The sequence below is a fragment of the Anser brachyrhynchus genome, assembly GCF_964034855.1.
Source record: "Anser brachyrhynchus genome assembly, chromosome: 1".
Lineage (NCBI taxonomy): Eukaryota > Metazoa > Chordata > Aves > Anseriformes > Anatidae > Anser > Anser brachyrhynchus.
The window spans coordinates 26,514,542-26,530,598 of NC_137694.1; the positions used below are offsets into that span (position 1 = coordinate 26,514,542).

At 50.6% G+C, this 16,057-nt stretch overlaps 1 protein-coding gene across 2 annotated transcripts; it reads right to left on the reverse strand.

The window, feature by feature from the left end:
• Positions 1-219: 219 nt before the first annotated feature.
• Positions 220-12,027, reverse strand: LOC308194712 (uncharacterized protein). Of its 2 annotated transcripts, XM_080590913.1 has the most exons (16): positions 11,461-12,027; positions 9,165-9,279; positions 8,749-8,922; positions 8,554-8,660; positions 7,953-8,075; positions 7,320-7,468; positions 7,107-7,168; positions 6,066-6,218; positions 5,386-5,558; positions 5,091-5,184; positions 4,404-4,481; positions 4,038-4,147; positions 3,460-3,601; positions 1,658-2,537; positions 1,154-1,224; positions 220-479 (listed from the first exon to the last, which is right to left on the reverse strand). In XM_080590913.1, the coding sequence occupies exons 2-14, from the start codon at positions 9,168-9,170 to the stop codon at positions 2,193-2,195; spliced, it is 1,716 nt and encodes a 571-aa protein (XP_080447039.1). In that variant the 5' UTR covers positions 9,171-9,279; positions 11,461-12,027; the 3' UTR covers positions 220-479; positions 1,154-1,224; positions 1,658-2,192. The 2 variants fall into 2 exon arrangements, with proteins under 2 accessions (XP_080447039.1, XP_080447038.1); XM_080590912.1 differs by having other exon boundaries at positions 220-1,224.
• Between the last annotated feature and the right edge of the window lie 4,030 nt (positions 12,028-16,057).

Below are 16,057 nucleotides of genomic sequence, written 5' to 3' on the forward strand. Positions count from 1 at the left end.
GTTCACCCAGGAGTTTCCCTTGGTACTGTGTAACTCACAGGACACATCTGCAAGAGGGTTGGTCTGCTTCCCACAACGGAAATAATACATTTGATGTTCACAGGATGCTCCTGGTCAGTAAGAGAGACGAGCAGAAGGAATCAGAGGGAACAGTCACATGGGCATGGGAGAGGAGAAGCAAAGTCCGTAAGGGAGAAGGGAACAGACAAAGACCCACACTACGTGACATGGTTTATTAAATGCCAAGGCGGGCGACAGAACTTGGAATTAAAGGCAGGCTGTTATCTGCACAGAACCGCTGCGTTCTTGCCAGCGTGGTGGGGGCAATGGCTGCTTTTGCTCACGGCCTGGAAACTGCCCGAATTATGGGGCAGAAGGCAAGTGTTGGCAGTCATCTTCCATCTTGGTAGAACTATGGCTTGTTTTCTGGACTGGGACTTTGTCTGCTCCACCTTCATCTGATCAGTAATGATATCCAGCTGTGAAAACAGGGAAACACACAATAAGAAGAAAATGCACAAGGCAGGAACACCTTTTCACCTCCAATTACCAGTATTCCAGAAGTTAGTGAAGGAAATACCACAGGCTACACACAGAACGTTGTGAGGGAACCTGCAAATGACTCTTGCTCATCAGTGTTAGACTTAGTCCTCTGCAGCCCTCTTCATCCTCAAGTGTCCCTACTCTCTAAGCATTCAAACTGGGCATTCTTTGGAACACTACTCCTAAAATACAGCTTCCGCATTCACCTTGAAAACGTTGAAAAGGATCTGCCTTTGAAAAGGCAAACATCTTCTTGCTGCAACCAGGCCCTAACGCAGCCTTCAGTGCGGCATGTCTTTGTCTGGTGCCTGTTCTCCTATTACCATTTGTACGGTTATTTTGTCTATTCTCCCTTTCTTTCCCTTCACTCTTTCCCTTACGGCTTTGCAGAAGAAGAAGGGCACTCTGTATTTTGCACACCCCCCAATGACCAGAGGTCTTCAGCCCGCCCCCATACAGTTGTGTACTCTTCTGATGCTTAGCAGTTGTTTTAGCATAAAGAAGGTGTGTTTTGGAACCACAAAGGGATTCTAACTTGAGGCTCAGAAGCGTAAGCTTGCTCACAGATATGCTTTAAGAGGGGTTGAGAATAACATTTATGAATGCTGACCTGAGCCACGCAGGCTTCAGTGGTGCTTCTGGTGGAGCTGAGCTTTGACTTCAGCTAGTCTCTGACGAGTTCTGAAAAATTCAGAGAGATTGAATCAGCAGATTCAGAGATTCTGCTCTCTAGAAGGCCCATATTATTCAAGCATTCATGTTTGCAGACAGGACAATAGGACAGGCAATTTCGCTTCTCTGCCTTATATCGCAGAGAACGTTACAATGAGGAACACATTATCAGAGTGGCCAGAAGACCACATGTTAAGACAATGCCAACTTCAAAAATGCTTTTGTAATGCCACGACCAGTGATGGTACTGCGGGAACACTGAAGCATTATGAAGGCAGTTCTAAAAAAGAGGAAGGTTTGCAGAGGAGTCTTTTATCAATATGCCTTGTTAGGCATATTTACTGACATAATGCTGACCAGACAAAAAAAAGGGATGTTAGGAAGAAAATGTACAGGGAAAAAGCAGCATCTTGCTCTCACTCCAAAAAACGTCCAGACATACCTTTTGAGGTCCTTTTGTAGGCATCTTCTGAGGTTTACTTCCTCCAGATAGTAGTACCTGTAATTTTCCAGTCTTTCCTGCATGGACTCATATGCAAAAGTATGATCTTGTGGTGTCTTTTCCCTAACATCCTCCTCTTCAGAGTCAGCATCTCTGCTTCTGTGCTTTGGGCTCTTTCCCAGCGAAGTGCAAGGAGGGGATCTTGTCAGTTCTTGCACGTCTGGAGAGGCTGCCTGTGTCTGAAGCAGATAATGAAATTTCCATCACCACAAAGAAGAAGAGAACCATCCCCCCATCAGTCACACATACCCAGTTTCAAGGGCCCAGCCTCACTAAGGGGAGGCCACTTGCCTCCTCACTACCACCAGCAGTGAAGGCAGAAGCCGGAAACTCCCACAGGTCAACCATTCATTTTAGTCTGGAGGACACCAGTTCTCAGCACTCTGTTCTTACTTCAGAGTCAGTGCTAAGACACTTCTGTCTCTGTAAGACAGTCCTCTGCTTGTAAGCCTTTTCCAAAGGCTCCATACACAATTCACAGGGACTTCTGTGCCTGTGGAGAACAACGCCTCACAGAAAGAATGAGGGGCAAGACCCCAAATACAAACATCACCTGCGACTTCTGGTCCGAGCACTTGTTCCTTGTCAGGCTCTTTCTTATCTCTGTCTCATGCTGTTGCTTTTGCCTGTGACCCACCTTGTAAGTCTTCAGAAGAGCTTTGATGCATGCCACCTCTTCTTGCAGCTGGCCATTGCTCTTCTCCAGTTTTTCCTGAGACCCACGCAGAGCAGACAGCTCTTCTTGCAGGTCGCAATTTTGTGCTTCTAGCTGCCTGCATTTTCCAGACTCCATCTCCAGCTGCTGCGAAAGTTCATTGAGCTGTGGAGAGCAATGCATAAAGGGGTAGGGTGTCAAGATGGTCTTTGTCACCTTCTGACTCGGTATTAAAAGCAAAGTAAAGGCAGGCTCGTCTTTTAAGAGAAGAACAGCTTTAAGATCTTTGCTGACAGGATTCCCCAAGTTTCCATCCTTCCTCGGTTCTTTTGCTAGGGACGCTCTTGCCCAAAATGCTCCTCTGCTCATGGGACATCAAACACACCTCTACCCAGACACCAGAAAGAATGCCTATTGTGTGTGGGGGGAAGCGCTGCAGTGCAGAACGGAGTAGGCACGAGCAACAAACACTCTTCCTGCCCTTACTCTGAAAGCTTTGGAAACAGTGCCTCAGGAGGCCACTTTGACAGAACTGCTGGAGGAACGCATTTTCTCTCTAGGTCAAAGCTGATGTTTGGTTGCAAGGATACGGAGGATATAGCAGATGTCCCATTAAGTCCCAAAGGCCAGCTGCGATGCTGTCTTACTCTTCTCCCCCAGAAATACACCTTTTCTATACCTTCTAAAAATACACTCGGGAGGTTCCTGCCTTTTATAAATAGATAGAAAACGAACAAACAAAAATCCCTCAAAACAAACACAAACAAAAAATAAAAACAAACAAAAACCCGGAAACTTAATCTTCATTTTACACTGCCTAAACACAATGCCATTCCCTGTCATTTAAGAGAACTCTTCTAATGGCAGTGAAGCCACGAGAATGCTACGAGCCTTTGGACTAAGAATGAGCCACCACAAGGGCACTTGACTCCTTCTACAATACCTGCTATGTATGACAACAGAAGGAGCATGAAGGAGAGAACAGACGTCTCACAATACAAGAAGGAGCATAGAAAAGAACAACAGAGGTGTGAACATTAACAGACAAAAAAAGAAACCACAAAATCCTGCAGAATCTGGAGCTCACCTTTGCTGTTAATTTATCAGCTTCACTGGCCCCTTCAGAGCAGCTGCTCGTCATGTCTCTTGCAGTATTAATCATGAGCTTTCTTTCTCTGGCCTCAGATTCTCTTAGTTTCTGCAGAGCTCCGTTCAGAAGCCTCCTTAACCTGTGCAGCAAATTAGTCAAGAAAACATTGAGGTAGGAGGTGAAGGAACTACCAGCCTGTTTCACATTCTCAGACATAAACAGCATAGAGAAGCCTTGCTTCTTCTTTAACACGCTTGACAGACCAGGAGTTACTGAGAAAAACCAGCATTCCAGTGCCGCAGATCACTTGGAGGGTCCACCTTGCACCTGAACGGAGGAATAAATGGAGAAGGGACTTCCTGCCCTCCCAGGAGAATTGCAGGGCAACCTGCACTTGAAGTTCTTTTGGCAGCTCTGTAAAACCATAGGCACGTGTACAGAAGAGCCTTGTAAGACCTAGCGTGAGGCTTGAATTTGCTCACAGACAGTTACCCTCACCTATTTTTACATTCAGCCTCCATGAAGCTTGATTTCTACTCTATGGGATCTCTCTTTAAAGTGCTAACAAGCCATACCTGAGACATTCTCTCCGCAGTTCGCTGTTGCTTTTCATTTCCTGCTCGAGGCGCACTTCGACTGGGCATTTCAACTCAACCAGCTTCTCTTCTGTTCTCTGACACTGATGCTTTCAAAACAGAAACGATACATGGTAGAACCAGCACAGGGACAGCATCTACATGTGGTATGTGCAGATAGCCTAGGCAGAACTCGGTAGCAGTACTGGGGAAGCAGGAGTAGCAGGGCTTCCCCTTCCCTTGAACGTGCCCTGCCATAAAAGCAGGAGGGTTTCCCATGGCTCCCCTGGTCTTTTCACCCACTACCTGCCCAGCAGGTATTCAAAGACTAAAATAGTCATTCACAGAAAGCATTCCCATACATACCTGCTGGTGTGGATGCCCGTCTGCGGTTGTCTGTGCTGACTGAAAGGCAGTTACCAAGTCCTCCGGGTGATTACGAGCCTACAGAAGCACAAAAAGAAGCGAAAAGTCATGCTGCGTGCAACTTTCCTGCCTCACACCTCTCTGCCGCTCTTCCCCTCCTGCCAGTCTCAGTAGAGTACAGGGCTCATGTTCACCTCCCTCCTCCCCAGGCAGACAAGAAGAATCATTTGCTTCACAGATAAAAGCCCCTCCTTTACGCCAAGAGGAACTGCTTTATTAGCGACAGCGCGGCATGTCAGGTCGGGGCTGTGCAGCATTGTGCAAACTTGACTACCACCTCTCACGCAGGAGGTATATCTCAAGTGCAGCCTGCGATCTTCAATATCACCACTGGTCTAAAGCAGAAAATACCTAGACCAGTGCATTCCAGTGAACCCTTATTTTTTCTAGTGCTAAGAACTTCCTGGTGCTGTAGGACTTGCCGTAGTATCATGGGAAAACTCTCAAAACCAGAAAGCTGGGGAACAGACCGGCAGGATTTTCAGAGCAGCTTACAGTCAGCACAGCTGGTCAAGAACTCAGCTCCCCTAAGCTTGGCAGAAAAATCTCATCTTACTTTGTCCCCACAGAACTACTTAGCTAGGCGCAGGAGCTCACAGGGAAGAGGGAAGTTTATCACTGACTTACTGAGGCAGAGGCTTGCTGGTGTCTCTGAAGGGCTTCAATCAGTCTGCTTTGTTGCTGGATTGTGGCTTCCAATCTGTCACTTCCAGCTTTGAGTCTGAAAGAGAAATACAGGCCTTATTGGGGAACTCCACAAGAGCACACAGTTGGAAAGAACAGTGTGCAAGAACATAAGCTAAAGCAAAGGCTTCTTTCCAAATCCTGTATTAACTTTCTGTGATGTGACGAGGCAATTCCCCTGCGTTCACAGAGTCCCAGAAAGCAGCGTCTCGCCCCTCTGTCTTACTACCCTGCCTACCCTTGCATGCGTTCTTCCAGCTTTTGGAGAGCTCCAGTTCCAAAGGATGGCTCCAGAAAGCCTTGCACTTTCTGGGAAGAAGCTGCTGCTTCTCTCTTCTTATCCTCCAGTACAGTCTCCAGGTATTTTACCCAGACCTCAGACTCAATACACGCTTGTTCCGATGCCTCCACCTGCAAAACCAAAGGAAGAATCAATCCATGGTGGTCAGCCTAGTCTTTAGGGAGGGAAATTGACTGCTTCCACTCTCAAACCCCCATGCATGTTACTTCACTGCATTTTGTACTAACCCCTCTCCTATAGCTCTGTAGATTTTCTACAGAATTTCCTGAACGCTGGCACAAAACTCAGCCTGCTTTGTCTGCGACTCTGGCACAGACACTGCCAATGCTGGTCCCAACACAGAGACATGAAAAAAAATTTACAACCGTTGTCAGAGCACACCCAAGTGGTGCCGCACCCTCTGTGTCTCAGAGCACACCCAAGTTTTGAGAAAGCGCAAACTGCTCTGGTCAAACCTACCCCCTGGAAGGTGCCTCCTAACGCACTGCTTTGTCCCTCCAGCTTGTGAAAAGCTCCCCAAAGGGCCCGTTGTGTTGGTCACCAGCAGAGAGGGGGAAGAAGGGAAGAGAAAGGACAACCACCCTTGGATTTATCCCTATAGTGCTGCCTTTCCATACCTTAGCTTTAACCATCTCCAATTCCTCTTGCAAGCGCTCTACGTCTTTCTCAGTGTCACTGAGCTGGCTCTCAGTAGCTTCAGGTGGGGCTTCTGACACGGACAGACTTTCAGGAGCACCAGGAAGCTCAAGCTGCAGCTGTCTGTCTTGATCCTAAAGAAATGGGGTTCCGTGAGCATGACAAAGTCAGTGAGAACATGGGAATATGAGCTGTGCTTTTACTCATTAGGTTCTACAACTAGGTCAGTCTTCTGACTGAAACAAAGGATTGGAAGTGCACCACCACCAGGCACAGCTGGGGACCTCTCTCCATCTTTCTTAGCCTCAACTATCAGCAGCTCTTTGTGAGGGTTTCTGTTTCTTAAAACAGAGGGAAGGCTTAACGTTTTTTCTCTTCTTGGAACATAGCCTGAGAGACTGGGCAGGGGCTTTCTACCTACGCAAAAAGGCGGGCAGTGGAGAATGGAATCTGCAGAACTATTGTTGCCTCCAATGGCATTTCAGCAGTTGTAAAGCAGAAGCCAGACTTCGTTCTGCCAGAGCTTAAGCATGGCCTGGAATCTCCCTGCTGCTTCTGAGAACATGCTCGCGGCCAAGGAATGCACGCTGAAAGCAGAGCTGCAAGCCCTCAATGCTATTCTCTGGTATCTCTTCGTTGTTGGCGTTAAGAATTGCCACATAAAGGTTACCGGAGCACTGGTGAAGTATGGTGAAAAGCAACAGTCCACTCCCGGCCAGCCCCTTTGAGAAGCTCAGAAGATTTTAAGCAGCAGGAATAATCTTTGCTGCTTCATTACGTAGAACATGCTTTCCCTAGACTGGAACTCTAACTGAAAGGCCAGCTGCAGCGAGACCCAGTTCTCCCAGCAGTTTCACCAACCCAGCGCAAACTGAACAGCTGGGCTGGAGCACAAGTAGTTCAAGGGCCCCAGTCACAAACAAGTGGCGGAGGCAGCAACAGAGGTAAGCGAGCCCAGAGGTAAACTTGCCCCAAAGTAAGCGAGCCAAATGGGAGCCCAGTGGGTCCTTCACAGAAAGTACCTTGCGATCCCAGGGCAATTCAGCCTCTTCCTCCTGCTCTGCTCCTACAGCTGGCAGGGCACCTACAAGGGATGGACGAAGCGAGACAGTGTGAGCATTCCTGGCACTCTGCTTTTCCCTGCCAGTCAAGCCCTGCCCCCAAATACGGGAAGCGGTCTGACATCAGGCCACATTAGTTGTCCTCATCAGCTCTTCCACACTTCAGGATCCTACCTTCTCCATCCAAAGCAAGTGTGGCCAGTGCAAAGCGCTCAGTCCTCGGAGAGCAGAATCTGCTGGGGACTGCTGTGTCTTGTGCAGCGCCAGCAGAAGCTTCTCCCGTCTTTTCACAGCGTGCATGTTCTACCAGTTTCTTGCAAAGGCTACACGCAGATAGAGAGAACATACAGGCAGTCAGATCCAAAACATCCTTGCCTAGTATCCTTGCTCTTGCCTAGGACAGCAACTGACTTGGAACCAGTTCAGAACTGTCTGTGTGCGGTGTCAGTCTCCCCATGATGGTGGACCTGCTACACCACCAGGGATCTCTTTGAGGGTTTATCTAAAGGGACACTGGTAAGATCCCCACTGAAAGAAAAGGTGCCTCTTTCCTGGTCAGTGGAGCGGAACTGGGCTTAGCAACACAAGCGGGATTTCTAAGAAAGCCTTGTGGGTGGAAGTTCTCCTCTACTTCCAAATCCTCTCTTGACTTGGGAAGGTGATTTATGAGAAGACATCACCGAGCCCAGCTTCAAGAAAGGTCTGAAGATATCGTTAAGCCTTTGTGCATCTATCACAAAGGGTGACAAATCAGCACGGACACTCTGACAACTCAGCCGCTCTAACAGTGACGTACAAAACACTCACTCAGAATGTCCCGACCGGAGAGCATAATCCACAGCCGTATCGCAAGCAATGTTGGCACCGTAGGAAAGAAGTAGCTCTATTACATCCGTTTCCCCAGCAGAAGCGGCAAGCGTAAGAGCAGTCCTAAAGCATCCAAAAGGTGGTATGAAACATAGCAGCATTTGCAGGCTCTGTGTTGTTGTTATTCTAATCCCTGTTTCCTCCCCAAACAATTCCCTCCCCGATTCCTACAAGCACAGGGAAAGCAAAGCCACACACAGGGGAGTGCTGGAGGACTGAGGCTGGAAGGCACCTCCAGACAGCTCCTGGCCAGCCGCCTCCCCAGAGCAGACTCAGCCACGAGGCCAGAGCACGTTGCTCAAGGCTTCTTCCACTCTGCTCTTCAAAGCCTCATAGGATGGAGGCTGCTCAAACCCCTGGTGCCACCTGCTCCCCTGATTAACCTTCCTCATGCTGAGAGGGTTTCTCCTAAGCAGCTGTGGGAAGGCCTCTTGTTTCACTTGATGCCCATTGTCTCTTGGACAACACTGACTCTCCTTCTCCTGTTCATTCCAGTGACAATGCTAAGGAGAGCCACATGCACTTTGGAGCAATGCCTCACCTTCCAAAGAAATTTCGAGCACACACATTCGCTCCTTTTTGAAGAAGAAACTTTACCATCTCTTTATGATGGCTGGAGATGGCAAGAAGAAGCGGGGTATTTCTCTCCTGAAAGGATAAAGAATCCCCGTCAGAACAACCCAGACGAATTAAGTGCCTTTCCCAAAGAGCAGTGCTGCCCAGATTCAAAACTTACACAGTCCTTTGCTTCAAGGTGTGCACCATGCTCAACTAACATCTCTGCTACAGACGTGTTAGGAGCTGCGGCAGCCAGGTGAAGGGCAGACTTGCCTCTGTAACCTTCCAGGTTTGGGTCGGCACGGTGCTCTAGCAGAATCGCCACGCATTCTTCATGCTGGCTCTCCACTGCCTGCAAACAACACAAAGAAAAGGAAGGACTTGTGCCGTGTTTCACTCTGTCACAGCTACAGCAGCTTCCCAGTGCTGGAAGATAAGAGCGTCTTCCGAGATGAGCTAGTGTATGCCTATTACGTGCCGATTACAACTTTCATGTTTCTCTACAGGTCGGTGTGAAGAATGCGGCAAGACACTTGTCATTGGAAGCACAATTGATAAAGCCCCACTTAGAGCAGAGTAACGTGTTCCACATACCATCATGAGTGGCGATCTGCCAGTGTTGTCACAAAGGTTCAGCAGGCACTTCTCTTGCACCAGGAATCGAACAACGTCTGCATGGCCGTTCGCACAAGCAAGGTGCAGCGGTGTCCTAAAACCAAAATAAATTAGCTTTCCACAGGCAGGCAATGCCCCAAATCACTTCTGGCTGTGGAACACGCGCAGGGCCACAAGTCTCCACTTGCCAATGCCAAGCAGAACGTAAGCTTTGGAGGCTGTGGAACTCCATGAAGAGTGCGAAGTCAGTGTAAGTCTCCAAGTTTTTCCACAATCACTCGAGCGGCAGAAGGGCGGTGAATGCCCTGACGCTGATCACCCACAGGACAGGAGAGAACTGCTAATGCCCGAGCGGCTGCTAAACAACCCCACAGGGAGAGGACAGGGCAGTGGCGGTCGGCAGCACACCCTTCAAGCAGCGCTCGAGCCGCCCCAGCAATTCCAAGCAAAGCTGGATTGTTCCCCTCTGCCAGCTGAGAGGGAAAAGCCCTCTCAGTGATCAGCTCTTGAAGGGAATGACGACACAGGCTCCAAGATAGTCGAGAAATGGAGACCCTTTATTGTCCCAATGCCAGATCTTACATAGTTTTTCTGAGCCCCTCCACGCGCTGCACGTGGCTGGCAAACATAGTTACAGACTTCTGGTTGGTGCATTCCTTTTGATCACGCGTAGCCCTCTATAGGCCCGTCCAAGCCTAACAACTCCTCCTTAGTGGTTCCCACTTTCTCTTACTCTAGCCTGGTTACCACTCTATGCCTCTGAGTAACCTTCTTCTTAACCCGTCGCGCACTGCTGTATCAATCAGATCCAGTTTGTCACTGAACGGGTCACACCCATAAGCTCTGACCCAGGGTTCCAGAGGAGGCGGTGCCCTTGCTGCCGTGCTCCTGACTCTGCCCTGGGCTTCAGCCGTCTCTCTGCACGGGGCTGAAGGCTTTGCCAAGGGCTGGTAGGAGCATGTGCTCCCGACTATGTCCAGTGCCAGTGACTTCAGGGCGAGAGGCTGCCTGGCCGGACAACGCCCAGCCTCAGCCCTCCATCGCCTCAGCTCTTGCTGACACCTGCTGCAGAAGGAGGGTTGGTGCCAGAGCCGCGTACGCAGCGGCACCAGGCTGAAGCTCGCACGCCACGGGAGAGCGATCCCACCCCAAGCCTTTAAGCGCACCCCCCAGCCCCTCACCGCTTTGCCTGGTCTCGACGGTTTTTGCCTCGTTTCCTCAGCCACCAGTGCCGCCTCAGCCGGGCCAGGTCGCCACGGGCGGCCGCGCGGTGCAGCCCGTGCAGGCCCTCCTCTGGCAGCTGGTGGGCATCGCTGTCTCTGGACAGGGAAGTGCTGCTGGGCATCGGATGCTCCTGGCCCCGGTGGAGGAGCCCCAGGAGCCTCTGCATGCTGCAGCAAGGATGTGGGCACAAGCCCACCTGGGGCCACCAGAGCCCTGCGGGCCCTGCTTGGGTCCGACACGGACAGGCGCAGGGGCAGGGGAGCCGAGCCCCGAGCAGCGGCTGTGGCCTGGTGCTCCCAGGCAGGGCAGGGACGCACCGAGGCTCCCAGCCAGGGCAGCGCTGTTGCTCCCACAGCAGAGGCAACAGCACTGAGCACTCCTGCTGGCAGGGGTGCACATACACTGCGTCTCAGCGATGGTGGCACATTGTGTCACAATGGGCATCACCAGGGGCGTCACAAGTGTCCTCTTAAGTTGGAGGGCCACACCCCCCCACAGTCCAGCAGTGACTGCGGCACTTTCTGGCTCCTGCCTTAAGAGCTCTTTGTGCCTCAGTTGACGTTCTTCCGCAGCGTGGATGGGGATCTCGGGCCATGCGATGGGGCAGGGCTCCTCAGGAGGCATCGAGAACGTGCCTGGCTGGCAGGGGCACTGCATTACTTCCCTGTGGCCATGGTTGAGCTGGCACCTGCCCCAGTTGTACTGGGTCTGTCTGGGATGGAGTTAACATTCCCTGCGGCAGCCCATATAGTGTTGTTCTCTGCACTGGTACAGAATCATAGAATCATAGAATCATTAAGGCTGGAAGAGACCTTCAAGATCACTGGTCCAACCATCACCCTACTACCAATGTCACTCACTAACCCACGTCCCTAAGCGCCAGGTCCAACCTTGCCTTGAACACCTCTAGGGACGGTGACGCCACCACCTCCCTGGGCAACCAGCTCCAATGTCTGACTGCTCTTTCTGAGAAGAAATGTCTCCTCATTTATAACCTTATCCTCCCCTGGTGCAACTTGAGGCCATTCCCTCCAATCCTGTCACTAGTTACCTGAGAGAAGAGGTGGACCCCCAGCTCCCCACACCTTCCTTTCAGGTAGTTGTAGACAGCAATAAGGTCTCCCCTGAGGTCTCTCCAGCTTTATAGCCCTTTTCTGGACACGTTCCAGGGCCTTGATGTCCTTCTTGCACTGAGGAGCCCAAAGCTGAACACAGTACTCAAGGTGCAGCCTCACCAGAGCAGAGTACAGGGGAAAAATCACCTCCCTGGTGCTGCTGGCTACACTTTTCCTGATACAAGCCAGGATGCCGTTGGCCTTCTTGGACACCTGGGCACACTGCTGGCTCACGTTCAGGCGAGCATCGACCAACACCCCCAGATCCTTTTCCTCTGCACAGCTCTTGAGCCACTCTCCCCCAAGCCTGTAGCAAGAGTCTTTTTGTAGCAAGAGTCACTGATGAGCAAGAGTCATTTGCAGGTTCCCTTTAGATGTTCTGTGTGTAGCCTGTGGTATTTCCTTCACTAACTTCTGAAATGCTTGTAGTTGGAGGTGAAAACGTGTTCCTTCCTTAAGCATTCCCCTCTTATTGTGCGTTTCCCTATTTTCACAGCTGAACATTATTACTGATCAGATGAAGGTGGAGCAGACGAAGTCCCAGTCCAGAAAACAAGCCATAGTTCTACCAAGATGGCAGTAGACTGCGAGCACTTGCCTTCTGCCCCGTAATTCGGGCAGTTTCCAGGCAGTGAGCAAGAGCAGTCATTGGCCCCGCCATGCCGGCATGAATGCGGCGGTTCTGTGCACATAACAGCCTGCCTTTAATTCCAAGTTCTGTCACCCTCCTTGGTATTTAATAAACCATGTCATGTAGTGCAGGTCTTTGTCTTCTTCTCCCTTCCGGGCTTTGCTTCTCCCCTCGGGGCTTTGCTTCTCCCCTCCCCTACTCATTTGACCGTTCCCTCTAATTCCCGCCGCTGGCAGGGGCACAGCATTACTTCTGCATGGCTGTGGTTGATCTGGCAGCTGTCCTAGCTCACCCCCACACTCTCCCGGGCACAGGGCAGCACTGTACCCACATCCAGGGACAGGTCCCCCCTGACGTCCAGCTCCTGCGGGGCCATTCTTCACTTGTGCTGCCACAGTGCTGTCGCTGGGTTGGTGACAGCGGCTGAAGGTGTCCCCGTGCTCCAGACCGTCTGGGTGCAGAGGGCCCTCCCCGAATTTGCCAGAGGAATGGCAGAAGATCTCTTCCTATAGGAGTATTGGGTTTACATAGCAAGGTTTTATCTGCAGGGCACTGCAGGGGTAGCCTCTGTGAGAAGAGTCCAGAAGATGCCCATGTTAGATAAGGGCCAGATTCCGCTGGCTCCAAAGGGACCTGATGCTGGCCAGAGATGAGCCAAAAATTGCTGTTTGTGCATCTGTGAAAGCATATTTAAGAAAGGGAAGACAAACAAACAAACAAAACTGTGGAACAACATCAGCTGGGAGAGGGAGGAGTGAGAACCAGCCCTGCAGACACCAAGCTCAGTGCAGAAGGAGGGCAGGAGGTGCTGCAGGTGCCAGAGCTGAAGTTCCCCTGCGGCCTGTGGAGAGAGGCCCCCGATGGAGCAGGCTGTTCCCCTGCAGCCCATGGGTCCCACACGGAGCAGATCTCCACGCTGCAGCCCGTGGAGGAGCCCCCAGAGGAGCAGGTGGATGTGGCCTGGAGGAGGCTGCGGCCCATGGAGAGCCCCCGCAGGAGCAGGCCCCGGGCCGGAGCTGCAGCCCGTGGAGAGGAGCCCACGCAGGAGCAGGGGTTCTGGGGGGAGCTGCCGCCCGTGTGGGACTCGTGCTGGAGCAGTTTGCTCCTGACGGACGGACCCCATGGTACGGAGCCATGTGGGAGCAGTTCTTGAAGAGTTGCTGCCTGTGGGCAGCAGTCCTGCTCAGTTCTGGAAGGATGGCATCTCATGGGAGGGACCCCACGTGGAGCTGGGGCAGAGAGTGACCGTGAAGGAGCGGTGGAGACAAAGCATCAGGGACTTGGTTCATGGAAGAAGACTATAACTCAACACAAATAAGTTATAAAGTAGGTATGTGGTTTATCTTGGCGCCGGTCACATGCGGGATAGCCCCCAAAGGCACGCGCACCTTAACGCGGCAACTTGCTTTGGTTATATGCAGTAAAAAGTTACATATGCATGAAGTTTCCCAATACGCTTATGCGTATGCCTAACCTATCCCCGTTTTGTATTAAAATTAGCTCCAAGAAGTCATTTCCATAAACCCCTCCCATCTGTACCTGCGCAGTGCCTTCTGGTGGTGGTCGTCGGGGGGTCGTGGGGATGAAGTCCGATAACTCCTCTTCATCACCACTAGTTGACCCCGTGCCTTTGTACAGACTCAGCTGCCCCTTGGCTCTTGTCCAAACCACAAGGTCGGTCTCAGCTGGTTTTTGAGACAGGTTCCCCATTTTTGTCAGGAAACATCTTCTGTGAGGGGCCCCAAGACTCCTTGTTTCGATTAATTTGCACAGCAGTAAGCAAAGACACGCAGCATTATCTATTTTAAAGCAATTAAGCAAGCCCCCTTTCTTTCATTCCTGGCTTTAATAATTACAATTGTTTTATTTAGAAATCATTAATACGATCAAGCAAGCCCCCGATCTTCTATCCCTGGCTTCAGTCCCCCCTTTCTAGAAGATTAGTAAATTCTTTTACTCGCAGCAAAGATTCCCAACTTGGTACTGATCACTTAATGCCATACCATGGACGTGCAACAAAGAAGTCAGCATGGCTATGCGGTATAACATTCTCCAGTTCCAGAGTAGTATAATTACATACAATACAAGACTCATACCAACTAAGGTCAATATGACTATGATCGGGTGACACAATGTATTGAGAATGCCATTTGCCGTTGGTGACCACCCGAAGATTGTGTCTCACCAGTGATGACCAGCACCTTGTTTATATTGTATTGTTAGACTTGATCAACTGGTGGGATACCACTGGTGCCAAATATAAAAATCACACCCGACAATTCTAACAAAGTTACAGATACAAAAGCTAGAATGATTTTTGCTAGGGAGAGTAATATTCTCCTTATCTACTTCTGCAAAAGCACAAGCAGTTCTTAAACACACACAGCCTTGACCAATATATAAGCACAGTCTTTTGACTAGTATTTGGATGAATTTCAAAGTGGAAAACACCTTGCTCAGTGTCAAGACATACGTCCTGAGCGTCAATTGTGTTGCTTTCACAGATACATCCTTTAATCATTAATCATTAATATGATTAAGCAAGCCCCCATTCTTCTATCCCTGGCTTCAGACTGACCGCAGCCCCCATTCCCCCGTGCCGCTCAGGGGGAGGAGGTGGAAGAGGGTGGGTGGGACGAAGTTGGCTTTGGTTTCTTTCCTTTGTTTCTCACTTCTCTGGCTTGTTACTAAGTAACAGCCAATAGATTTTACTAATTTCCATACTCTGAGTTTGTTTTGCCCTTCACAATAGCTGTTGAGTGAACTCCCTGTTCTTGTCTCAACCCTTGAGCCCTTTTCATCGTATTTTCTCCCCCTTTTCCCTTTGAGGAGTGGGAGTGAGTGAGCGGTTGTGATGGAGCTCAGCTGCCCACCTGAGTAAAACCACCACAGAGGTGTGTCCCACAGTCACTCCATAGGCAAACAAGGGGTCTTGCAAAGTAACTCCTTCACAGGGAATGAGAACTTCCCCCTGCCCCCTTCTTTTGCTCCCTCCGTAGAGGTTTGCAGTCCAAGGCAGTCGCGTGCTGTTGCGGAGAGTGGATCGCGGCGGGCAGGCGATTTTCCGCATCGAGGCCGCTGGAGGCAGTCAAGGGAGCCGCAAGGACCCAGCAAGTTGACTCCACGCCTCAAGACTTCCTCCAACAAGAAGGAAAGAAGGGTAATGGTTGTAGGCGACTCCCTTCTGAAGGGAACAGAGGGCCCCATATGTCAGCTCGACCCTACCCGTAGGGAAGTCTGCAGCCTACCTGGGGCTCGGGTCAAGGACATTACCAGGAAACTTCCTGACCTCGTTAGCCCCCCTCCGATTATTACCCATTAGTGAGAATTCAGGGTGGCAGTGATGAAATTGCTGAGAGAAGCCTGGAGACTATCAAAAGGGACTTCAGGGGATTGGGGCAATTGCTGGATGGAGTGGGTGCGCAGGTGGTGTTTTCCTCTGCCTTCAGCCCTCCCTGAATTTGCCAGATGAGTGGCAGAAGATCTCTTTATATGGGAGAGCCCGGGTCTCAGAGGTTGCTGGTTTGAAGCCTACAAATCATTTCCCCTGCATTCAGAAATCTGGCCGCAGCATTAAAGCTCTCTGCCAGCCTCATGGACAGTGTGGTTGAGGTCCCCCGCTTGTCGTGGGCTATCCCTTTTGCAAGGGAATCATTTCCAGCCACAAGAGGCAAATGACACCTCTGTCTTTGTGTATTCTCCCTTTTTCCATCCCAAGCCCTTGTCCCTAGTTCACCCAGGAGTTTCCCTTGGTACTGTGTAACTCACAGGACACATCTGCAAGAGGGTTGGTCTGCTTCCCACAACGGAAATAATACATTTGATGTTCACAGGATGCTCCTGGTCAGTAAGAGAGACGAGCAGAAGGAATCAGAGGGAACAGTCACATGGGCATGGGAGAG

Coding starts and splice junctions, on each gene's coding strand:
- LOC308194712 (XM_080590913.1), bottom strand. Junction 8,661..8,748: donor ACCTTGAAGCAAAGGACTGT/GTAAGTTTTGAA, acceptor TTATCCTTTCAG/GAGAGAAATACCCCGCTTCT. Junction 7,469..7,952: donor CTCCGGTCGGGACATTCTGA/GTGAGTGTTTTG, acceptor ATCTGCGTGTAG/CCTTTGCAAGAAACTGGTAG.